Source organism: Harmonia axyridis, chromosome 4 (assembly GCF_914767665.1).
Source record: "Harmonia axyridis chromosome 4, icHarAxyr1.1, whole genome shotgun sequence".
Classification (NCBI taxonomy): Eukaryota; Metazoa; Arthropoda; class Insecta; order Coleoptera; family Coccinellidae; genus Harmonia; species Harmonia axyridis.
This window is the reverse complement of record NC_059504.1, coordinates 15,500,902-15,526,176: the sequence shown is the minus strand read 5'-3', so window position 1 is coordinate 15,526,176 and position 25,275 is coordinate 15,500,902. Positions and strand designations below refer to the sequence as shown.

The window sequence follows — 25,275 nt, the reverse complement described above, 5'->3', positions numbered from 1 at the left end:
GAATTCGGTTTATATTGGTTAGGCAGTGTTATTTATTATACAGGCGGTTTGGAAATTTTTATTGCAGGGAATGTTGACCAATGCAGCAGAGCGGAACAACCTTATGTTGTTTTTAAGAATAAAGAATGAAACTTGAAAAGGGGGGCAACAAACTGGGTCGAATTGCCGCCCCTCAAATAGAGGCGCCTGAAACGGTCGCTTCACTGTTTCACCCCTAACGCCGGTCCTGGATTCAAACAGCAAATAGCAGCAAACTTTAACAGGAAATAGAATATCGTGTTCCTTTCTTTTTTAACTACTCATCCAAATTGAGAAAGAGGAATTTGGTACCAAAACATGCCTCTAGTTATAAATTTAGTATAGAAATGGACAATATTTGAGAAAAATATTGAAACAAGCACGAAAAAGTTAAAAATAACGAACCATTCTTAAATAGCTATAGAGTATCTGCCAAAAAAGGATTTAATGAAGAATGAACTAAAATTATGGGGCATTCAAATGCAGAGTCCTTAAAACCATATCTACAATAAGATGCAGAACATCATTTGAAACTTGTTCAAAATCTCAGAGAGGACAATCATATATCTGCTGCTAATCAGAATTCTCAGAAAAAAGAATTGGAAGAACAGATTCCGTCTACTGAAATCTACAACCATAATAATAATAATAATAAATAAAATAATAATTAAATGAGTGATAAATAAATATTTTTTTTTGAAAAGGAATTAATTTGATAATTGATTTATTCCCAGTGGTTTTTTTTTTTGATTTCCCAAACATTACTTTTCGAGTAATTTTCTCGTGAATTTGTCAAGCCGATTACCACTTGAGAATTTATGCAGCTTTTGGCAATTCCGCTCATGCCTTTTTTTTTTGTATTATAACGTCATTCAATCGAAAAAATTTTCTGACAAAATGCTGTCTCTAGTAGAATAACATATGAAGAACCATAGGGATTAACAATAACTAATACTTCAATAGGATTTATTATACTCGATCGGGTTTTTTTTTAGTTCATGAGTCAATTAACATCGCAAAAGTACCTTCGGTAGATTATCAAGATCTCGTAATATTTGAAAAATTACATAAGTTGATTATAAGTTCTCTAGTTTCTGGAACACATCTTACTCTCAATTTTTTCTTGATAAGAAGAAAAATCGATGCTCCTATTTAAGTTCTTAATTTTTTATATATTATTGAGAGATATCTCAACAAAAAATTGAATTTATCTATCCACTAATTCATAATCATTTCCTTTGAAAATCGAAAATTGAACTGAAAATGTTTTGTTTAGTCAAATAACTGGAAGGAGCAATTGACTTGAAAAATCATGAATGAATTAAATCATAAACGTTTCTCAGTATCTTTTTTTCAATTAGCGATGTTCAATTGATTAAATTGAACGTCTGGGAAAAGTATTGAAACAAGCAATATAGAATAATAAAACTTTAATCAATATTTACAAAAATATTATTTGCTGTCAAAATATAAAATTGCACATCACAAAACATATTTGATCTAGATAGCACGTTCTATATCCGAGATATAGAGAAATTTGATATTTAAGCTCTTGATTACGATTCTCAACAAGAATAAACACATTAGTAAATATATGAACGAACATTTATCTAACATTCATTATTTTGAACACGGAATTAGTTATCGTAAAGAAAACTGGGAACTTAAAAAATTAAAGCTAATATTAAAAATTAACAATAAAATACGGAAGGAACTGAAAAACATGAAAAGTACTCCATCATTACATCGTCTATAATGGATTACCCACTGGATACTACAACAGTAATGTTATGAAACATTTAACATCTTCAGAAACATTTAATCCTGCTGCTGCCTACAAAGTGGCCACAATTAGAACCTTGCTATCTTCTTTCAACAATTGAACCGAAGACCTCCTTCAACAAATCAGTCTATCAATGAGTCTATGGGTCTACAAAAGATATCATAATGTATCTTATGCCTTTGGTCACCAGAAGACCTTCATGATAATGAGTGAGTCTTCCAGGGTGCATCAACAACCATCCAGGCTTTGTTTTGGTGACGCTACAGTTATACCTTATGAACCTACAGCCACCTCCTTCGTAATCTACATCAGCCTCATTCAATGCTAAGTTGATAGTGTAAGTGGAACTGTCGTGATGAGGCCTCAATGAAGGCTGTTCATCAGGCTTGTACCTCACCACGAAGTTCATCAATGACCTTGGAGGATCGTGGGTGTATCCTAAAAACACCAGCTCTTGTAAGGGTCTAACGTACTGTTGCAGGAAGAACAGCCAATGTCTATCCCAACCCACTTGGCTCATGTGGATGTCTCTGGTTGGTACAGCTTCATAGCCTCCCTCTAAACGGTTGTCTTCATTCTTACCTTCCGACCATTTGCCAAAGGCTTCCATCATGGTGATTAAGCTCTTGCAAAACTTCTTTGTTGCTATTGGGAACCAGTAGACGTCTGGGCAAGGCTGTAAAATCAAGTTTTTGTTTTAAAATCTTGATCAGAATTTACAAATGTTGCGACTTACCTGCTGGGGCTTCTTTTCAATGTTGAAATTTTCTGGGTAGTCAGGGTGAATGTATCTAGCTTCCCAATCTCTTTGGTTGTCGAAGATTTGGTACATATCAGGTTCTGTTCGTGTGATGTCGAAGGATTCTGGATTGACCAAATGACCGAAATCTATTCTGTTGGTAGCGTGCATGAAAACACCAAGTTCTCTTAGTTGAGCACAGAAGGCCATATCAGGGTCCAGTTTATCTTTGGAGTATTTCAGGGTATTTCTGTCGTATTTCTTCAGGAGCTTTGCGTTGATGAGGTAAACGCTGTTTATGAAGGGTACAACCCATAGTCCTCTGGAAATAAAAATAAATTTGAATCCTTGTGCCTTTAATTCTTTCGCCAAAAGAATCGACAAGTCATGGTGCTAAGGTTTGTAAAGTTAATATAACGTTTTTAGAATGATTTGCAATCATTGCATCAAGAATGCACAGTCCTAGTGGTATATTCAAAGGTAATACGAGTGCTTCAAATTTTATCTATATTATCTTTCCAGGAAAACTTGTTTATTTGGCAAAAATTTGAAAAAAACCGATTGATAAAATCACGAGTCCGTCAGGACGAGTGATTCTAACGGGTGTTTTTTTTTTCGAGGTATATAACTTTAAGTTGGCATTACTGTTCAAGATGGCGACCGATTAAACAGCTGTCAAGTGATTTATTCTCAGTTTAATTTGGCAATTAATTCATCATGAATAGATCACTCCTGAACAACGCTTGCAAAAAGTGCAATTTTATTTCCAAAATAATGGTTCTATGCGCACTACGTCCATTTTATTTTGTTTAGCGATGAAGCACACTTCTGGTTGAATGGCTACGTCAACAAACAGAACTACCGCATTGGGAGTGGAGCTAATCCTCAAGTGTATGTCGAAACACCGTTACATCCAGAAAAACTGACTGTTTGGTGCACTTTATGGGCTGATGGAATCATTGGTCAGTATTTCTTCAAAAACGATGATGGCCAGAACGTAACAGTCAATGGTGATCGGTATAGAGCCATGATTACTAACTTTTTCATTCCTGAATTGAACAACCATGATGTCCAGGAGCTGTGGTTTCAACAAGACGGCGCAACATGTCACACAGCTCGTGCCACAATCGATTTAATGAAAGACACGTTTGGTGACCGCCGAGGTGACCGCCTAATTTCACGTTTTGGACCTGTGAATTGGCCTCTAAGATCTTGTGATTTAACACCGCTAGACTACTTTCTGTGGGGCTATGTAAAGTCATTGGTCTATGCGGATAAGCCACAAACCCTTGGCCATTTGGAAGACAACATTCTCCGTGTTATTGCCGATTTACGGCCACAAATGTTGAAAAAAGTCATCGAAAATTGGACATCCAGATTGGACTACATCCAAGCCAGCCGTGGCGGTCATATCATATTCAAATGTTCAATATTCTCTTGAGTGATGGCACTGAATTGGTTCGTGTTCATTTTTCAATATCTCGAAGTACGAAGCTGTCATTAATGACAAATTCAAAGTCAAATTTTGACTGAATTCGAACAAGGTGAATGATTGGCTAGAATAATCCATTGCTATCAATTGAAACCACCAAAATGTCAGATTTTGACATGTGAAAAAATAATCTGAATCATTTTGGCAATTATATTGTTGAATTATTAAAATTTTTTCAACTTAATGAACCAAAAGTTCGATTCGAACATCATATCAGCCCCATTACAGTAGCGTAACATTTATTTTCTGTTCAAAAATTAAGATCGCCCATCTCATATAGTTGTTTATTCTATTTAATTTGTGTTCAGTAGGTTATGCCAAAAAAATGAAGGAAAGATACACGATTCAACAACTTGTAGAACTTGTTAATTTTTTTATCACACTCAGTGATCATTTTTTCATACTGAGAGAAATTCAATAAGAACTGATAGACGACATATTATTATGTTTTATAGACAAATTTGAAATGTCCAAAAATAAAACAACCCATTCCTAAGGCTTATTGAAAATAATAAAGCATAACTTCCAACATCAAACCAACCCCATAACAGTGGCGTAACATTTATTTCTTTCCCTAAATTAAGGTCACCTATATCGTCATTTGACCTCGTAAACTTGACCGGCATATCTCAATACGCCATCTAAACATAGTACTTCACTTCCCTAACCCTATGTTCAATCTCAAGTGCCAACTCCTTCATCGGTAATAGCCCTATTAAGTCCCAATTACTTCCAAGAGACAATGAAAAACAATATCGAATGTTTTGGAGGACAAAGTCACCAATCTTCAATTTAAATCGGTGAACCTTTCTGAGCAGAGTAGTTGACGTACATCAGCCAGAATGGTGAGCAGAAGAGTGCTGTTCCTGGTTTGCGCCCTCCCCTTCTTGACCACGTGTCTTGGGGCCAGAGTTGGAGGAAGAGGGGGTAAGTATAAGGGTTGTAAAAGTGGGATGGTTGAAGTGATTTTTTTTGCAATTTCAGCGAAGCAGAGCAGGCGTGGGAGGATCTTCAATTCGCCGATTATTGTGAGACATAGACATCCGGCATCTGTGACTTATTACGAGAATAAGGATGTAAGTAGACTATGAGATTAATTAGTGTTTAATCGAGATGAGTGGAGATTCAATATCAGCCACTCGAAACGCTGATTTCTTCCTGATTCTATGCATGATGTTGACTCAACAGGGAAAAACTTTAAACATACCCTTATCGAATGAACTTACTTTCACTCTGCAACAACGTGAATAGCTTTCTCAGAGTTGTTAAAAAAACATCAGAAAAGCATTGAAGTGAAGTCAGGAGATTGATTCATGCGCCGATTGCACACTTGAAGAGCACATTACAGTATATATGTGGTCTTCAAGGGTGCAATCAGCACACGAATGAACGAACGCTCAAAGTCTGCCACCTTCATGTCAGGGCTTACCTTATCTTAATATATATATTTCTTGTGTGCGTGTGTATGTGACTGAACTCCTCCTAAACGACTGGACCAATTTTGATGAAATTTTTTGTGTGTGTTCGTGGAGATTCGAGAATGGTTTAGATTTACAGTTTGGTCTACTGGAAAATGTTTTTTCAATTAATTTCTTATTTATAAGGAGTTGTTGATTTTGGAATGTCAAACGATGACATTTTGTGGCTTAGACATAGAAAATCCGTGTTTTTCTCACGGCCAATTGTACGTTGCGTGTTCCAGAGTTGGAAAACCATCGAGTTTGTTTGTTTATACTCCTCATGGACTAACTAAAAATATTGTACATCCAATGGCATTACGATAAATTAAGTTTTTGTAAATTAAAAAAAAATAAATATATATGTTATAAAATGTTTTGAGTGCAAGCTTTTTCACCTTTCATTAAAATGAGTTAAAGTTTTCATTTACGATGCTGTTATTTATTTAACAAAGTAATAACTTTTCAATAATAATTTTCATCAAAGCGGTCCAGATTGTTTCAGCTCATTAAAAAAAGTATGAAATTAAAGACGTGTGTACAGGACAACGTCTGTCGGGTCCGCTAGTTTTTTTATAATCTTCTTGAATTTTCGATGGTTCTGGTTGTGCCATCCACATGAAATTTAGCACGAAGTTTGAAAAGGTTATTCTATATACAGGGTGATTTACGAGGTCTCTGAACATTTTTTCCCATAACAATGGTTCTATTCGTTTTCGTTTGAAAGTAACAAGAATTTAAAATAATTCATTTTAAAGTTTTAATTGAAAGTAGGTGGACTAGCGAAAGTACCAGTTGATATGGAAACTATAATTTTTACAACATCCACCAAATAATAAATTTATATTACTTATCATGTGATATGACGAGACTTTTTTCATTAAGGACGATATCAGAAACAGAAAACAATCATACTGAACATGTATGGCCAGTGCAAAATCCATATGCCATTCGACGAAGATGATTTCAGCAACATTTCAGTATCAAGTTTTGGCATAGGATTTTCAACAATGATTAGATGCTACTAGATGTTATGAATGAAACACAGGGGAAGGCAACTAGCAGCTTGGCCTTGGGAAAATGGAAATTTCCCAAATAAATGAATAGGTCAAAGAAGACTAATGTCATGGCCACTTCGTTCACCTGATCACACTCCGTTAGATCTTTATTTACGGAGACATATGGGTATCTTGTATATATTGTTGACATCATATTCATCAACAATTACTTGATAGAAAATCAAGATGCAGCAAACCAAATGAGAAACTACTCAGATCTGATACTTCGAATAACGGAATCTTCAGTTCGTCCATGTGAGGCTTGCATTCAAGCCGAAGGAGGATATTTCGAACAATTTTTATTGTTCATATAGGTTGATACAATCTTTGAAGTTCAATCTTATTTGTGACTTTAACCAAAAAATATTTATTTCCGAAATCTTGTTACTTTCAAATGAAAATAAATCGGACCTTTGTTCATAGAAAGAAGAAGATCAGAATGATTGTGGCCTTAACCTGTCAAAGTCTGTCAAAGAGCTTGTAGAACACTCTGTGTACATGCGAAATCCCTAACCGATTGAATCATAGAAATATTTGGTATTTCCCATAGAGTATTAAACATAGGTCTCTAACCTAACCCTAACCATGTTGGGGATATGTAAAAATTAAGTATACCCACCTCCTATGGAGTATACGCAATTTTTACAAACAAAATTCGCTTAGGACTGAAAATAACGTAGTTTGAAATTGTTATAATTGTTGAGACATTGGATTTTTTTTCCATATTTTTCTCGATTTTTATCTCGATATCGAATTCGTAGTTTGGAAATCATAAGGAACACAATTTCGAACACCCATTTTTACGGAACCCTTAGTCAGATTATCTCAGTTAACTCAACCGCGGCATTAGAGATCCGAACCTACCCTGAAAATTCTCAAGACATTGGGATATTTGAATGAAAAAAACTGAGAATTGAACTCCTACCAATTCAGAACCCTGTGAACGATTATTTTATTGTTAAAATTTTTTTAGGGTGCAAGAATCACAAAGGCAAGCCATTTCGAATTGGACTACATGTTGGGAAGAAAAATTACTTTTTTCTGTATGGCTCAAGGTAAGGAAACGAAAGTTATAGATTCTTTATGCTTCCAGGCAATGAGAAAACTAATGTTATCATGTAAAAGTAAAATTATGACCTTACGACTTACGTTCAATTTCTAAATTTTTTGGGAATATGAGGCATCCTTGAATTTACAATTAAAATCCACATAGTAAACATTAATTATAATTTTGGCAGGTTGACCATTTTGAATTTTCCTCTTTCTTCTCTCACTGGAGTAGAAATCAATAAATGAAGCCCTTTTACGCATGCTCAACGCGTATTCTACATCTGGAAAAGCTGGAAAATCAGTATGGGACATCTACGGGTATCAACAGGATACCCATAAGAACCCATTACCATTAAAAATTGTTGAAGATGAAGCTACAAGGATTTTCGTATACACACCGACAGACAATCACGAAATGAAATCGTTCAGAATGGTCTAATATGCATTTTGCAATCGGAAAATTTGAAGTCTATGATAAAAGAGGCGTTTCTCAGCCTATTTTGAAGGTGGCACATCTTTCTCTATCAAGGGATTTCGGTGTTTCATCACAGAGAACACACATTGTTCCCTGCCAAATACACCATTCCATAGCGGAGCATGGTGACTTTGCCTCAAAATATTTGGATGTATATCCCATTAGTGCTCTTCTTCCGAGAGATGCGCAGCCCACGAAACTATCTCTTGGTTTAGTGAAGGATCACTATAACACAAAGCCTTCTCTACCTTCGGTTGACTCGGAAAATAAAGAGAATTGACTCATATTTCTTTCTAGGGTTGCCAAGACCAGAAATCACGTGGTTCAAGGACGGAATTGAACTCTACGCACACAAGTTTTTCCAGGTTCGCAAGATTTAGTTCACGTTCCAAATGAATAACGCCTAACTTTTTTAGGTCCACGAATGGTCAATCGGGAACGATACACTCAAGAGCAAAATGGAGATAGATCCAACGACTCAGAAAGACGCAGGGTATTACGAGTGTCAAGCAAATAACAAATACTCGATCGATTCTAGGGGTTTTCGAACGGATTATGTAATGATTGCATACTAATATACCTACTATTTTTTTTTTTAGAAACTACTATCAGACATAATAATATATTCACACAATTGTCACATTCGTTCAATTCTATCATACGTGAATTGATAAATGTGCTTTGGTTCTTATAATATTTTTCATTTTGATTAAAAAAAATTTCAAAGTAATCTCTCTCTTCACTGATTCCAGATCCAAATTGAGAATACCTTCATGTTTTGAAAAGATAAATATTTTGAAGCTAGCTTTGTTTTGTCAAACATACACATAGAAGTGAATTTTTAAGGTATGAATAAATTTCTAGAATAAAAAAAAAAAGAAAAAGGCTTTTATATGAAATTTAACACGAATACATGGTGTTTCCTTACCACGGTACGAAACTTCAGAAGGTGAATCGTTTAAAAAAAAAGTAACTAAGGAGTTGCTTCCATTCCGATATACAAGGAATTGAATATCATATTTTTTTTACACTGATTTGGTAGAAATTTGGTAAATTTATCCAAAGTGATGAGGTGATTTTCCAGCCCTAACTAAATTGAAATTATTAGATTCAGTGGAGTTTCAGTGGGCAACACAACCATCATTATTGAGTACAAAAATTCTATTTTTTCATTTTTATGAATTGAGAAACTTTTTGATTTCTTGTGTTTTTTTAATATCAATCTTCGTTTTCGAGAAAAATAGTTGAATTCACTTTAACTCATCATCCTCGTACAATACAAAACTAAATGCCAAAGTAGAAGTTAAGCAATTGCGACCTAATTATTTCAAATAACAGTACCAAATTTCAGTACCAAGTACTGAACCCTACTTGTACCACTTTTAAATTTGTCTTAATGATCATTCTTTCCTCAGTTCCCTTAGTATTCACAAATGACCACTGATTTTGAAATTACTTGATTTTGAAAAACAATTTCACAATTTTTAAACGTCGTTGAAGCGTGTATCTTTCCATGATTGAATAGGGTAAATTACTGATAGTGAATGACATAAGAAATGTCAAAAAATAACACACAGTATTGTCATTAAAACCATCTCAGATTGTATCATACGTATTGGAAAACGGTAAATATGGATATCTCGAGAATTTCACATTTGTGAACTCTCAATCTGGATATGGGGGTCATCTACAACTCACAACAGAACACCCATACCAAATTCTACCAAAATCGGATAAGAATTGTAGGAGTTAATGCTGTTGCAAGGATTTGCTGACACACAGACAGACATCAAACCAAAGTTGTTCAGAATGGTCCGAAATTAATTTTGCTAGTGGAGATTGTGAAAGGGACGATCGAAAATGTTTTTTCCATTCCGAAATAGATTACAAAGCTTGACCTATATTCGATAGACTCTTAATTATCTATACCTAAAATATTTCGGCATGAGATTTTTGATTCCAAGTTATCCATACAGACTTCAACCCTAGAACCAATAAATCTATAAACAAGCAATATTCATATTACGAACGAATCTTCTAAACTCTCACCCAATCGCCCAAAGTTACACCAACAACAAAAAAAAAAAATCCCAAATAATAAATCTCAAGCAGCCCCCCGCTTAGGAAAACCTGAACGACTCCACAATTTTCCAATACAAGAAACCTTTTTATAGAACGCTTCCCATTATTCAATATAGCCCCATAAACTACCTTTCATCAGTTTGCCAAATCATATCAATTTAAACAATTGAGATCCGCACCGCAGTCCTCCTGTTTAGATCTAGGGGGGACTTTGGATGTGGTTTAAGAGAAGTGTTGCATTTTGTGCATGTTCGTTTTCTGACCGTGATCGTCAGGATGAAGACCTGCATGCTTTACCTGCTCCTTTTCATTTTCTCCGCGGATATGGTCTCAGGAAGGAGAGGAAGAGCGAGGAGTAGGACCAAGTCGAAGGTGAGACGAAAGAATTGGTTGGGAATGAACTCATCGTTTTTTTTTCAGTTTCAAATAGGTCTGCCCATCACTGGAAAGTACAGGGACCCGGAGTCTGATCAATACTACAATAACAACAACGTAAGTTTTCATTGTTTTTCGTTATGCCGGGTGTTAGGTGAATATATGTCAAAAATTGAGGAGGTGATCCTTGTTCATTAAGGTATGTCTCAAAAGTTTTGGCACAATTTTCTTCATACAATTTCAAAGAGAAAACATGGATTTATTGCAATTTCCAGAACAGATTTAATTGAAAGTTTTAGCAACAAAAAATATGTATTTTATTAGGTGTACAACTTTTCCGTCGCCGTTTTGCAATAGATGGCTGTAGCGTTAAGTGGTAGTCGAAAAAATATATCGTAGATGTCATACATCATACAATAAGCTCAGGTATTTGTGAACATAAAGCCATTGAAATATTACTCGATTTGTGTGTGCATCATAAAGTTATTCTCGATTAAACATGTCAGCCAAATTGTCGTAATCTGCGGGAGGTTATAATTTTATGCTTTAATATGAAGAAATATGTGGCTGAGGCTCATCGAATACTCTCAAATATCCATGGTGAAGCCGCTATTAGTGAAAGAGAGTGGTTTCAACGCTTCAAGAACGGTGAAGACCAGCATGGCGGCGCAAGAGAGGAGGTTATCGAAGATGCAAACTTGGAGGCATTACTTAATCAAGACTCGTGTCGAACGCAACAAAAATTGGCAGGAACATTGGGAGGTACGCAACAAGCCATTTCAAATTGAAAGTCATGGGAATGATTCAGAAACAAGGAAATTGGGTGCCGTAAGAGTTGAAGCCGAGAGATGTTAAACGGCATTTGTTTGTTTGTAAACAGATGCTTGCAAAGCAAAGAAGGAAGGGATTTCTGCATCGCATTGGGACTGAAGACGAAAAATGGGTTCATTACGATAATCCCAAGCGCAGAAAATCATGAGGATATCCCGGCCATGCTCAGTATGATGAGACCAGCTCGGCGTAAGGTATTATGAGATGTTAAAACCGACTGAAACAATCAATCGAAAGCAATCAATGCGTTTGACCAGAGCATTGAAAGATAAACGAAGATACAACGTGAGACATGATAAAGTAATTTTACAGCATGACAATGCTCGACCTCATATTGCGAAAGTGGTCAAGACATACTGGGAAACCTAACCCACCAGCCGTATTCTCCAAACGTTTCGCACTATCATTTGTTTCGATCAATGGCAAACGGCCTAGCTGTCCAAAACTTCCAGTCTTATGAAGAAGTAAAAAATTGGATCGATTCGTGGATCGCTACAAAAGATAACCAATTTTTTCAACGCGGGATTCATACGCAGCCCAAAAGATGAAATAAAGTAGTGGCCAGCGATGGACAATACTTTGAATCATAAATGTATAACCAGTTTTTCACAATAAAGCCTTGAATTTCGGAAAAAATGGCGTAAGCAAAGTTGTACGCCTATGTATATTTTGGACATTTCTTTCTCTTCAATTATCTGAAAATTGTATCTTTGGAAACCCCGTACCGCCGTGATATATTTTTTTAATAACTTTCCAATTTTTTTCTGGGCAGTTTCGAAAAACTGATTAGTTTGCTTTATGTCGAGTTAAGAGTCTAGCACCCAGTTGCAGGAAGGTTCATTACAATTTAATGTCGCATTAAAATTTTAATCCCGCATTTAATGATGCAGGTTATTTTAATGACGGCATTAAATTGTAATGAACGTTCCTTCAACTGACTGTAGGTCTTATGCCCGCCACTCACGAAGCGTTTTTTCGAGCGTTTGTAGCAAGCGTTCAATAGATTCCAGTCGGGCAGCTCGGGACACGGCCGCACGACTGTAAATCAGAGAATGAACTTGACTGCCCGACTGGAATCTCTTGAACGCTACTACCAAACGCTCGAAAAAACGCTTCGTGAGTGGCGGGCATTAGACTTCTTGGAAGATTTAGTCATGGTAAACCTTCCACGCATTCTGCTATTGCAAGATATATTGTCCTCCATGAAACTTTTTGACAATAAAACTTTTTATTCAGTTGAAATTTGTGCCAAAATTTTTGAGACAAACGTTAAAATTAAGATCTGTTGTTCAAAAAATTTCGGTCAATTTTATACTTCAATTTCTGGCCTTAATAATGGATGTAACTTGTTCTCGAGCTTGGTTGCTCAATTTTGTTATTGAACCAACTTTTTGCATTGGATTGTTTCTGAAAAAATTCTGAGTTACGAACGGGTGGTTTTGATTTACAAAAAAAAAATCGGAACTACAAATTTTTCACACTTTTCAAATGTTTCATCTTCTCTCTACAGGGTGCCAAAATAACTCTTGCTTCACACTTCGATTATGAATACGTGCTAGGACACAAAATAGCCTTCGTTTGTGTTGCCAGAGGCAATCCAAGGCCTATAATCACGTGGTATAAGGATGGAAGCGAAATATTTACTCATATGTATCTAAATGTAAGTAAGGAGTCAATTTGATCGAATATATAAATGAAGAAAAACCAATTTTCACAGATACACGAATGGACAATTGGTATCGACAAGATAAAAAGTAAGCTGGAGATAGATCCGGCGACCCAGATGGACGCTGGTGTATACGAATGCACAGCAGACAATATGTACTCTTTGGATAGAAGATCATTCAAAACAGATTTCAGTATTGCCTTCGATTAAGTTTAATGTACTAACAGAAAATAAAACTATTTATATAATGGAAAAAAGAATACAAGTTTTACACTATGTTGTTATTATTTTACCCTCATAACTAACTACAAAACAATGACTTCGAGGTTATAGTATTATTGTAAGTTTCACGTATGTTCGTTTTTTAAGAAAATAGTTTCTTTAATTTGACACCTTTATTTTTAGCCTTTAAAATTCATGGATCGGATATCAATTCTTTGTAGCAACCACTATATTTTCTATAATTTCCGAGAATCTTCGGATTCCACTAGAAGCTTTCATTTGAAAATTTTCAAGGGAAAATTAAAAAACTATCGACCTTACCTCTTTTCGTTGTGGACGATATCCATGTAATCGTTCGACCTGGCGTAAAAACCATCTTTGGTGAGCTCTCCCCAGAAATTACTCCAAACCTTGTTAGGTCTGACCATTATAGGTGCTATGACGGTCCTGTTCTGTTCGATCAAAAGTTTCAGGGTGTGTGGATTGTTCAGATTGGCGATCGAGTCCACCACGAAGAGGTAGTCGCATTCTTTTGCCAAACATTGGTCCCTTAACGTGAGAAATATAACATTAATTCAAAAATATAAATGAAAAAAATTGACTGGCAGAATCTAGGGTAAAAGGAAACGTGTTGCCATCGAAGTGAGTAGCGATAGTCCAATAGCGGTGATATACCGAAACCGTGAACTTTTAGCCTAGATTCTGTTAGTCCGATTTTCATTATTATGTAGTTTTATCATCAGAGTGTATCCTTCATAGTTTTATTCAGATAAAATATATCAAATAAAAACACTTACAATGCAAGGTTTCTTGCAGCCCATTCTGTTGTTGCATCATCAGGAATTATTTTTTTGACACTAAGGTATTGATCAGTGTAAGCTTCCAGGAAGGTTTCGACATGGTCAATGTGATATTTAGCCTGAAAAGATAGTAACGAGTGAAAACAAATTACAAAAATTTCAATACAGTAATGAGAAAAATGAGCTGAAATATTTATGAGAATAAGGAAAACGGTTAAATTTTGCAATACAGAGATAAATTTGAGAATAATACATCGACTACATTATTCACTTAATTGACTGAGACAAATTTAAAAGTGAATTCTGCTTACACGATACTAGATTACCAGTACGACAAAGAAATTCACGCATGGAAGAAAATATTGAATTGGTAGCTGCAAGTGTAAGGGAAAATCCAAATTTATTGGTTTCACGTCGTTATCAAACAACAATATGGAGAATTTTGAGAGAAGATTGAAATTTATATCCATACAAAAGAGTTGCAGTCAATTAATAATGATATAGAACAAAATTGAATAACATTTTTTTTTCCTGCTGTTGTTGAGTATAATCTGGAAGTAATGTGGCTTAACAAGAAAGTGCCATCTACCACATGGCACATAGCCTTCTTAATAATCGATTTGATGAAAGGAAAATTTGATGATTAAATTATATCAAGAAATGGTTAAATTAATGATACTATTATAGAATGAAAATATTGACGAAACTGTTTTGAAACTACTTGTCGTCATCAATGACGTCAGTATGATAGCCGAACTGTTCAAACAATTTTATAATGCATTCTTATTGATTCATTCTCTTTGAGTGCTCAATAGGATGCTATTGTATGTCAAAAAATGCAATCATTATAACCACGGAACATCATTATAGAAAATGGTTAAAATATAAAAAAAAAAGAATTGTTATGGTACTCATTCAACTTTTCCTCAAACTTAGAGTTTTTCCGTCTGGATCGCTCATAATTCATTTTTACAAAGTGTAATCAACAAATGCGAATAACTGAATTAATTATTTATCGTTCTTCCTTCTCTTGATATTCAATTAAAACCACCTTTCCAACCAATAATCGAGCGATAAGTCTAATCTGAGCTTGTATGCAGAGGTCTTATCAGCCATTTTGCTATTTATTGTGTTATTAATTGTGTACACCGACAGGTGATCTACATATCGGTAAGAAGTTTTTCAGTTATTTCGGTCAAATATTAAAAAAAAAATATTTTGAAAATAACTTGTTTACGCCAATGAATAATTGAATCATTGGTCGTCTCCGCGTGAGTATGCAAGAAGACTGTGTCAACTTGGTAACGAATAAATTTCGAGAAATTATCCAAACAGTTTTTTATCAAGTCAATTCTTGAATTTTTCTGGAGGTAGAGTATTTTGTGTTTTACTGAATAATTCCCTGTATTTTTTTGATATATTGGACTCTACTACCAAAACTATTTTCATCGTGAAAAATTAGATCATTTCCATCAAGGTTATGTACAAATTCATTCTAATGAAATGACAATAATGACATTGACAGTTAAATGAGTATTTTGAAATCCGTTAAATTTTAACACAGCTAGTAACTTCAAAACGTAAGGTACTTTTGGAGTTATATATATATTTACTACACACTACACCAAAATTCGCTTCCTAATAAAAAATAAAATGTATTTCAATTTGGAATGAGCCCGATATTAGAGTTTGAATGAGTCATCATTGTATCGTCGCTTTTTGAACACCCAGTAGAGATCTCAATGATTATCAAAAAGTCACCTCCGTTCTTCTAGTAATCACTTTCAAAATCTCATTTAAATGAATTCATTCATTTCGAATTCATTAGGTTTTTCCAAAGGCTTTTCAATCCATGAGAAATTGAAATATTTTAACTTTAACTTTCGAGCATATAAAACTTTGAACATACTTGGTATCATTTATTCCATGAAATCTACATACAGAGGGTCCAGAGGGGTTCAATAACTTTGGCGTCAGATAGAAAAACTTTTTTCATGAAAAAAGTTCATAAAAACATATTTCCTAACATGCTCCATTTTCGAGATACAGGGTGTTAAAGTTTGTACTCGATTATCTCGAAAACGGTACATTATATTAATACATTTTTGAGTTTTTCTTCAGTTAAACTAATAATTTCAGAAATGGAATAATTTTCTCGAAAAAAAAACAGTGGCCTAGATTTTCAATAGGAAAAGGATCATCGGATCACTGTATCTACGCCACTGGATAATTACATTACATTCATATGATATGAAGAATCGTCGTGTTTTTTGATAAAGTTTAATAAATCTATAATTCAATACCTAAAAATTTCAACCCCCTATTTCGAACACGAAGAATGTTAGAATATATGTTTGTATTAACTTTTTTCCATGAAAAAAGTTCTAGCGGATGACAAAGTTATTGGACTGAAATCTGGAACACTCTGGAGATCTTGATATAGTTGACCTACTTGCTAACCAAATATATATGTATACGGACCATACCATCAATTAAATATTTTTGTTTAATTGATGTATATCGTTCTTCAAAGCCTAATGTCATTGGATAAAAAAAAATTTAATTCTACCGAATTATTGAAGTTAACTCATGAGGTTTTTTTAAATTGATGTAATGCAGTACTGTTGTGTTTTTCAAAGTGTGCAATCAACTTTTTGAGTTCAACATGGAAGAAAAAGTCTAATCCTTTTAAATATTGTGCTGTAAGGTTGATCACATTTACCTCAACGTGATTAGCGTATTGTCTCTCAGAACTTTTGAGACAGCAAAAACAATTCAACTATTCAAAAAGAACTTCAAGTCCAGATGAATCTGAACAAACGCTTCACTTCCAAGTAGTCTCCCATTACACATTCCCTGTTTAAACCATTACCCAACATCTATTTTTACCCAAAACAAATTCCATACTTAACGACCTTACCGCATTGTGCACGAACAGATGGATTCTCGATTTGGGATATTGCAAGCTGGCAACTTTCAGCAACTGCTCCTCCAAGAAGGGCGTTGGGTACTCGATGAACAGAGCCAGCAGGACCTTAGGCAGTTCTTCTTCCTTTGTGGACAGCTCGAACTGCCCAACTTTGCAGGATACGCAGCCATCTTCGGGGTTCCAACCGTTAGGAAGATAGTTCCCTATGTAGTTCAAGGCTGTTTTTTTGGAGGGTCCATTTCCGTGGACTAGCATGGGTTCAGTGTGGGTTATGACGTTTTTGAGCTTGTATTTTGGGTTCTCCTTGGATTCTTTCTCGACGATTTCGACTTCATCTGAAAGATGTTGAGATAAATGTTAGTTTACTAATCAGGATTGGCTCTCTTCAAGGTGAATTGTTGTTAGGGTTTTCCAGTAGGAATTATACAATTTAGAATGGTTATAATGGTACGGTTAAGTACTTGGTACTGGTACTTTTGTATCGTGTAAAGAAAAGTCCAAAATGTTAGTGAGCATTTCAGACGAGCTTGAATAATTTTTCCTTGAAGATTTATTATGAGAAATAAGAAATCAAAACTCTAATAATCAATTGTAGAATAATCTTAAAGAGTTTTCATGGAAATAAAAACCTCACACATAAGAATTCTCAATTTGTACAAAAATGTTGTTCAGAGTTGTGTGGATGGTTTGTTCTTTTTTTCCAATTCTCGTCAAAAAGTTCTATATCTATGAAATGATTCAACCTCAGAGTAATAAACATAGATAAAGGGAGCATATGTCATTTTCAGTAAGCAAATTTTGTCCCCAACATGAACTATAAAATTTGACATATGGAGCCTGTGAAAATGAAAACATATCAGTGTTACGATATTTCCATCAATTCGCGAGTTTCTGCACAAAGAACGCACTTCTTATGTCCTATAGTAAATCTACGTTTCATATTAACCCTTAATATATTGTAATAAATACCTACCTAAATATATCAGAAATTCAGAAAACAAAATTCAAGCGTGCAAAACGACGTGAAACAACCGATGGCACTAGGAGAGCAAAATTTTGCCAAACCTTGGATTTCAGCAGGTAGATACAGAAAACAATAAATATTCTGCTTATTATAAGTTGGACAATTAGGAAAAATATCGTATTCCAAATATTCAAATTTGCAATCGGAAATCACTCAAATAAATATATTTCATTCAGTATAATATACATTCATAACGAAATAGTAAAGTTGAGGATTCGAAAATATATCACAATCCGACAACGTAATCTAACCATGTTGGGGACATGTAAAAATTGCGTATACTCTCTCTATCTATGGTTATTAATCTATGGGTTCCACGTATTTTGCCAAAATGTCATGTCGACGTATTGGGCATAAAAAAATCGATAATATAAAATTCAGCTTCCGAAGAAAAAAAATAGAATTTTCAGAAATTTTTGTAGTTTTCTATGTCCAAGGAATTAATAAATGAATCTTGTCCTTTTCGACAATGCAACTTCACGTGTTAGGGTAAAAGACCAAACTCAGCTGAAAACTTCAAATTTCGATAGCTGTGGACACTGAAGAGTTTTCCAATATGAGTTTTCATTTTGAATAGCTCGTTATCTGACCAGCTGTCACTTTTGAAGCTGTCAACTCTTGACATTTGACAAGTAAAAACTACGCCATTACTAAAAATGAATGATACACGCTACAACAAAGCGTTGAATTGTTACAATTCACTCCAAAAATGGTGAAAATTTTGGTTCACAGTTCGCAAACTAAAGCACTTTTGGGTTGTCGTGATGTACCTTGTCGGCCGGCAATAGTAAAACAGATTGATAAATTTGAGCTGTCGGACAAGTCAATGCTGTGAAGATTCGAAACCGTGTACGTGGCTCTAGAATAATTGAGAATATTACTGATGTAGCCCGTGGTGCTAACGAAAACCCAGGTTTGTCGATTCCTTTTCGATCCTGGGAATTAGGCATTACACAAACGACATAACACCGTATTTAGCATAAAGCAACGAAACAATCGCAATTTTCTGAGAAAAGTTTCCCTGGCTATGTTATTTTTTCTTTGTTTGAGGCAACGTGAAAGAAAAGGTATATGCCAATGCTCCTCAATCGATTCAAGACCTTGAAGATTGAAGTCGTGAAGTTATCAAGGACGTAAAGCCGCAAATGTGCATGAATTGGTAATGGAAAATTTTATGAAAAGGATATGGTGCTGCAACGGTAGACAGACATTTGGCTGATATCGTTTTCCATCATTAATGGCATTCCTTCTTTTTTACAATGAAATAAACATCCATTGATTCCTCTTAAAATATAGGTACTCGTTTTTCAATACCATAGATCGTACAAAATTCCGACTTCTTGAGAGGAACTGAATTTATATTATTCAATTACATATATACATATATATTTTCCTGGAACTAACCATACCCAAGTTATCAATTGAAAACGGATATGAATAGCTATCAATGCTTCATTTTCCTGGGATCAAATTAAATATTATGCAATTTAGCCATAAAAATCCGTATATAATTTCAATCTTATTCGTATTAAAATTATTGCGCACGATTATTTTAGTTTACCTCAAAGGAAATAGCTTCAAGAGGACCATCTTGCTGTTTTAAAAGTCAATGGTAATTTATTTTTGATCTTGTTAAAAGAAAAAAATATTCATCTACATTCAGATTGAATAAAAAATGATTACAAAAATATTTGGGGAGTTCAATTTATTTTTCATTTAATCAAGATCTCAGAAATTTGATCAAATATAAAGTATGACCTATTGAAAAAATTAGACCTAATTGTTTGGATGAAAAAAATTACATAAGAAAATTATCAGTTGGAGAGAAAGCTGAATTTCTACAATAATATCATTGTTTTATGCGAAACCGTTATCAAATCATCTTGTTTTCTCAAATAGCCATTCATGCGTAAATTGATTTACTATGTTTTTCAACACATCAACAAATCGATAGTTCTGGTAGTATCTTGAAGTAGTTTCTCAAATTATCTACGGTAGCAAATGTGTTATTCATGGGTAGATTTTGATCAGGAAAGTGAACATGTGTAATGTACCAAGTTACATTTCTTCACCGGTCTTGGATTGCATATTGATTCATTCGTTATAACACGTCACTCAATAATTCCCGGTCCTGGCGCTTAGATGGCGCCTCCAGTGCCGTACCACATTATTTTTTGTTAGTAGGTACCAAGCTTCAAAAGATGACTGCCAAAACTTCGAATTAAGTCTGGATCGAGATATTGCAGTAACGTTATATTTGTTGTTGTTTGAGAAATAGAAAAACGAGTTTCGTGTATTGATAAAACACAGGGTTTTTCATGGGAAAAAAATACTGTGCGAGCAAATCAATAGCTTGATAATAGTTATACAGATTCTGCTATCGAAAACATTTGCCAAAAGGTGGTATGCTGACTTAAAACGTGAAGAACGAAGAACCACCGACCATGCTGAACATTTTGATCGTCGGAAATTTTTTCAAAAAGTAGTAGGTGCAAGTAGCCAATGGGCTCTTTCTACTGGGGGATTAAAATTTTAATGGCGGCATTAAATTTTAACTGACTTTCCTACAACTGGGAGTGAAAAAAAACTGGTCTGAGTGGAAAGCAGTCGGTGAAAGCTGTTCACACCAGCCAAAATATCAAACATCAGATGGCAAGGTTATGGCATCCGTACATGGTACATTGCTCATTGATTATCTTGACAAAGGTAAAACCATAAACAGTGAATATTGCATAAGGTTATTGTATCGAAGGAATGAAGAAAAAGTCCTCAAATGCAAAGTAAAAAATTCTCTTTCACCGAGACAATTCTCCTTGTCACAAATCGATGAAACTATGGTCAAATAGAATGAATTGACCACTCAACATATTCTCCAGATCTGATCCCAAGTGATTATTGGCCTCTTGCAGACCTCAAAAGAATACTACAAGAAAATAAATTCGACTCTAATGAAGAAGTGATCGCAAAAATGAATATTATAATATAAGAAAACGTATTAAAAAGTTAGAAGTTGTTATACATAAATCACTATTGGTCACTGTTGAAGATTGAAGTCGAATTTTTAAGAAAAGAAAAGGTTTTTTACTGGAGAGGCCTAGAAATTATTGATGCAAGAGTCTTCATTTCATCCAAATATGTTTTTTGAATTATTATTCACTATAATAATGAACTAACTCGACAATTATAAATTTCATAATGATGGAATTTCTGGTTGAAAAACATAGTGTTGAAGAATATAAAAATATTATTGGAGTGGGTCCAAGAATAAATAAACTGCAAACTAAAATTCAGTAGAAGTGGCAACGCAGCCTTATGAAGTGAGATCATGAAAATCAACGCATGTCGTTAAATTGTCATATTGATTTCCAATCTCTCTCAACTAAACAACATATACAAAAAATTTAAAAGGGCTTTCGAGCGATCTTTCGTTGAAAATAAAATTCTAAGTTTAGATGGCACAAACCTTCTATAACATTTGACATGTAGAGTCGAGCGCTAATTTTATATACACAAACTATTTTTTTCGATATTCTTCTCCAATTTTTTATGGTTCTGGCGACTAGATCGGCATGGAATTTTGCATGTAGCTTGAATACGTCATTTTCCTTCTAGTTACAGAATTTTTTAAGATTTCAATTTGAAATCTGAAAATTTCGCTATACCTCAAAAATCTCTACGAAAATTTAAAAAAATCTACTCACTTTCTGCGCCATGCAAGTTCATGAAGATTTCGCTCTTATGGTCCAGCTTCATCCCAATCTTCTCCCTAAATTCCTCGTCCAAGTAAGCCTTGGTGAAGAACAACTGATCATCATCTTCATCTTCCAAATTCTCCTTTTCCAAGAGCTCCAGAAGTTGATCGACGTATCCAACATACATGCCAGAATTCAAGAACCTCTTACCTTCCTTCACAACTGGATATTTATCTGTCAATTTGACATCCGGCCAGACAAAAGCTTCAGCACTAAAAAGCACCTTAGCTCCAATCTCTTTGAATTTCTCAACGATATCTTCCAAATTTCTGAGGAAAATAACGTCGTATGCGTCTGTGAAAAGGGCTATTTTATTCTGTGACTTGTGTTCCTGAAGGGCATTTTTTAAGAGGTTTATTTTCCATGCACCTCCAGGTCCCTTCATGTCACCGCCCTTCCATTCTTGACCAAAGCCAAGGGCTATTGGTGTTATCCCGAATTCTTCAGCAGAAAGCTTGTACCTCTGAAAACCATCTGTTTGTTCAGTTGCAACAGTGAAGACGAGAACATCATCTGGAATAAGGAAGCGTTGGTAAAGCAATTAAATACATTAATGATTTGGAATGTTACACTTGGTGAATGAATCCAATTGATACAATTTGATTCGACTCGTATGATGTGGAACAAATTTTGGGTTCAATGGCATGATAAACCATTATCAGTATGAAGTGTAACCTAAATTAAATCTTCAGTAATTTTTCCAGAAACGACCTCGAAATGAAGAATATTGAGAATAATAATGGAAAGCCTTGAGAGCGTGCTTTCACTGCAAATGAAATTATATGACAAATCCTCTTGACTATTGAGTATTTTTTCGATATTTTGCTTTAATTTTCTGTTGTTCTGGTGAAGCTTTTGATTATTTTACATCTACACGCAAATTTTCAACTCGATCGCTATTGTTACGGAAATAATGTGTATTTTCAATGTTTTCCTCAAATATTCAATGGTTCTAGTGACGCTAGCAATACAAAGTTTTGCAACAAACTAAAAACTCATTTCAAATACATATAAGTACATGTGAAATTCCCAATTGATTGGATCTGTTGTTAAGAAAATATTGTTTTTTTTTTCGATATTTCACTTGAATTTTCTGTGGTTTTGGTAAAGCTATCAACAATATCAACACGAAATTTTGCATCAAGTTTGAAAAATCTGAAATTTACATGTGAAATTTCAACAAATGTGTTATCACAGAGTATTTCTCTTCATTAATTTTCCACGATTCCGATGATGTGATCAGCTTGAAATTTTGCACAAAGTTTGGAACTGTTATTTCATCAATACCAAAAATTTTAATTTGAATTTGTGGTAACGAAAATATTGGCTATTTTTTTCGATATTCCTTTCGAATTTTCTATGGTTCTGTTTACGCGATCATCATTAAATTTTGCACCAAGCTTTATTGTTTGATTCTTCATCGAAATTCGAATTTTAACTCAGATCGAATCTGCAATTTCGAAAAGAAAAACATTTTTCATTAAAATTTGTCCATTTGTGATTAAATCAATTTTATATTGAAATTTTATTCAAATCGTTGTTTTATAATCAAATGTAGCCTTCTGAAAACAAATCTGAAATCAACACTTTCTGGTCTATCTTTTTTTGAAATATGCGGCCCCAAATTTCCTTTCCATTATCAAATTTCATCATTCAAATTTGTCCATTTCGAATGAAATCATTTTTTTTTTCATTCAAATTCAATTCAAATGATTATGATCAATTCGTCAATCTTGGCATTTCTTCGATCCCCCTGAAATTAGGTGAAAAATTTGAAACAAACCTTCTAAAAAAAGTCTGTAGCTCATAGGATGATCATATCAGAAAAACCTGATAATTTTTCCCGTATAAAACCTGCTTGGATTAATTTTTTAATGACTCACTTGATCGCTGAACGATATAAACCGAAATTTCAGTAAAATCTGAATAATAGATTCTGGGAAATCGAAATTTTAACATTTTTTTCTTCATCTGTGAATCGATTCGAATCATTTCAGACCACCCTCTATCAATAACCAAAATCTCAACTCCGTCAATTTTATGGTCACAGACATATTGGCTAGTTTTTTCGAAATTCTACCTCAATTTTGTTCTAGCGAAGAGAAGAAATTTTGCCTGAAGCTTGGAGTTTTTCCTGATCGAATCCATAGTTTCAAAATTATCTTGGGAAAAGAATACATTCAGGATCATCGTTGCACATGTTTTGAATTTCTCCTCATCAATTAATTTAGAAAAAAAAATTCAATTCCTTAAATTTCAAACTTGGAGTCGTGGGTCAGATACTATAATATCAAGTAATTATCTACAAATTATCTTCGTACTTCATGAAAAGAATCTCTAGATAGAGGACGGATTATTTAAAGTATTCCAAAAATTTTCCAATAGAGAAAATATCACATGGGGTGAAAAAATCCATTTCCTCCAATAATATCAAACACTTGTTATCAGAATTAATATGACAAAATGATGAGATGCAAAAAAATGATTAAATTTTATCGTGTACCTAAATAATCGAAACAAATAGTATTTAAAATACACTCAATTCGATTTCAGTTAATATTTCGCTTCTGCTTTTTTTGTATTAGAATATGTATATGATCATAGAATCAAAATATTCCATTGTCCAATTGACTTGATTCTCAATGTATGACCAGATGTTTATTTATTACATCACCGACAAAATCGGAGAATAATAAAACATATCTATCTGGTACTAAGTTCGCCTACATAATATATATCTCCTGACCCCAAATCACAATTTCTTTAATTTTGTCATCTTTATCATGAAAAAAGACAGTTCATTTCCTTACATCTATTCGATAAGAGATGAACTGAAAATGTACTCTCACAGAAAAATTTGTTTATCCAGCTAAATTCAGCATCCGGACTGCATCATCTGTAATCATTCCAGTTTGTATAAACATGTGGCCTAAAATTAGTTATACGATGCATCGAAGTTCAATGATCCCCTAAGGCCTAAATGAATTATAAAATTCCAGAAAAAAATTATTCGAAAATATCATTGAAACATTTCATAATTTCAATTTTTTTTACGATGAAATTAAGTTGAAATTCAGAAAATTAATAATAAATAATAAAAACGCATACATGTAAATCAACTATCAATGCGAAAAACATAAATGTTAGTAAAGACTATTCGTTTTCGTAAAAAACATTGAAAATACATCTTACCTTTAACAGACTCAGCGTTAGTAAACAAAAAAGCAGCTGCTAAAATCAACAAGCCGGCAACACTCGTCATATCTCTGATTCTATTTTATTTCAACGAATGAAGAATTATTAATACTTAAAGGTTATGTTTTCCTGGTCTACACATAATATGGCACAAATTTAACAACACCCCAGTGACTTCAGCGAAGAGTTTAAGCCGAATGTCAAACCCAAACAAGATCCGATATGAAGGACCAGCTTCTTTACAGTGGGCAGAGCAGCGTTGCCAGATTTTCGTTATAATCCTGTACAAAATGTGTTATTCCCGTTTGGGAAATTGAATTTTGTTTT

At 34.2% G+C, this 25,275-nt stretch overlaps 4 protein-coding genes across 4 annotated transcripts in view; 3 read left to right on the top strand and 1 right to left on the bottom strand.

Moving 5' to 3' along the window:
• Window positions 1–1,433: 1,433 nt before the first annotated feature.
• Window positions 1,434–25,159, bottom strand: LOC123677460 (procollagen-lysine,2-oxoglutarate 5-dioxygenase). The gene is made up of 7 exons (XM_045613986.1): window positions 24,946–25,159; window positions 21,703–22,266; window positions 16,969–17,312; window positions 14,046–14,167; window positions 13,570–13,797; window positions 2,538–2,862; window positions 1,434–2,477 (listed from the first exon to the last, which is right to left on the bottom strand). The coding sequence occupies exons 1-7, from the start codon at window positions 25,013–25,015 to the stop codon at window positions 1,941–1,943; spliced, it is 2,190 nt and encodes a 729-aa protein (XP_045469942.1). The 5' UTR covers window positions 25,016–25,159; the 3' UTR covers window positions 1,434–1,940.
• LOC123677462 (immunoglobulin domain-containing protein oig-4-like) lies at window positions 4,807–8,801 on the top strand. Its single transcript, XM_045613989.1, has 5 exons — window positions 4,807–4,959; window positions 5,017–5,108; window positions 7,521–7,602; window positions 8,370–8,437; window positions 8,489–8,801. The coding sequence occupies exons 1-5, from the start codon at window positions 4,875–4,877 to the stop codon at window positions 8,645–8,647; spliced, it is 486 nt and encodes a 161-aa protein (XP_045469945.1). The 5' UTR covers window positions 4,807–4,874; the 3' UTR covers window positions 8,648–8,801.
• Window positions 10,325–13,302, top strand: LOC123677463 (immunoglobulin domain-containing protein oig-4-like). The gene is made up of 4 exons (XM_045613990.1): window positions 10,325–10,526; window positions 10,575–10,646; window positions 12,871–13,020; window positions 13,078–13,302. The coding sequence occupies exons 1-4, from the start codon at window positions 10,431–10,433 to the stop codon at window positions 13,234–13,236; spliced, it is 477 nt and encodes a 158-aa protein (XP_045469946.1). The 5' UTR covers window positions 10,325–10,430; the 3' UTR covers window positions 13,237–13,302.
• Window positions 15,083–25,275, top strand: part of LOC123677461 (guanine nucleotide-binding protein subunit beta-2) — a 24,388-nt gene continuing 14,195 nt past the window's right edge. The window contains exon 1 of the mRNA XM_045613987.1: window positions 15,083–15,218. The gene's annotated coding sequence lies outside the window, so the exon portion shown is untranslated. The remainder of the gene's footprint in view (window positions 15,219–25,275) is intronic.

Excerpts from the sequence above, each read along its gene's own strand:
- LOC123677462 (XM_045613989.1), top strand. The coding sequence starts at position 4,875 with ATGGTGAGCAGAAGAGTGCTGTTCCTGGTTTGCGCCCTCCCCTTCTTG. Across the intron at positions 4,960-5,016 it reads CAGAGTTGGAGGAAGAGGGG|CGAAGCAGAGCAGGCGTGGG; the intron begins GTAAGTATAAGG and ends TTGCAATTTCAG. Across the intron at positions 5,109-7,520 it reads CTTATTACGAGAATAAGGAT|GGTGCAAGAATCACAAAGGC; the intron begins GTAAGTAGACTA and ends AAATTTTTTTAG.
- LOC123677463 (XM_045613990.1), top strand. The coding sequence starts at position 10,431 with ATGAAGACCTGCATGCTTTACCTGCTCCTTTTCATTTTCTCCGCGGAT. Across the intron at positions 10,527-10,574 it reads GGAGTAGGACCAAGTCGAAG|TTTCAAATAGGTCTGCCCAT; the intron begins GTGAGACGAAAG and ends TTTTTTTTTCAG. Across the intron at positions 10,647-12,870 it reads AATACTACAATAACAACAAC|GGTGCCAAAATAACTCTTGC; the intron begins GTAAGTTTTCAT and ends TTCTCTCTACAG.
- LOC123677460 (XM_045613986.1), bottom strand. The coding sequence starts at position 25,015 with ATGACGAGTGTTGCCGGCTTGTTGATTTTAGCAGCTGCTTTTTTGTTT. Across the intron at positions 22,267-24,945 it reads TAACGCTGAGTCTGTTAAAG|ATGATGTTCTCGTCTTCACT; the intron begins GTAAGATGTATT and ends TCCTTATTCCAG. Across the intron at positions 13,798-14,045 it reads GCTGCAAGAAACCTTGCATT|GGACCAATGTTTGGCAAAAG; the intron begins GTAAGTGTTTTT and ends TCTCACGTTAAG.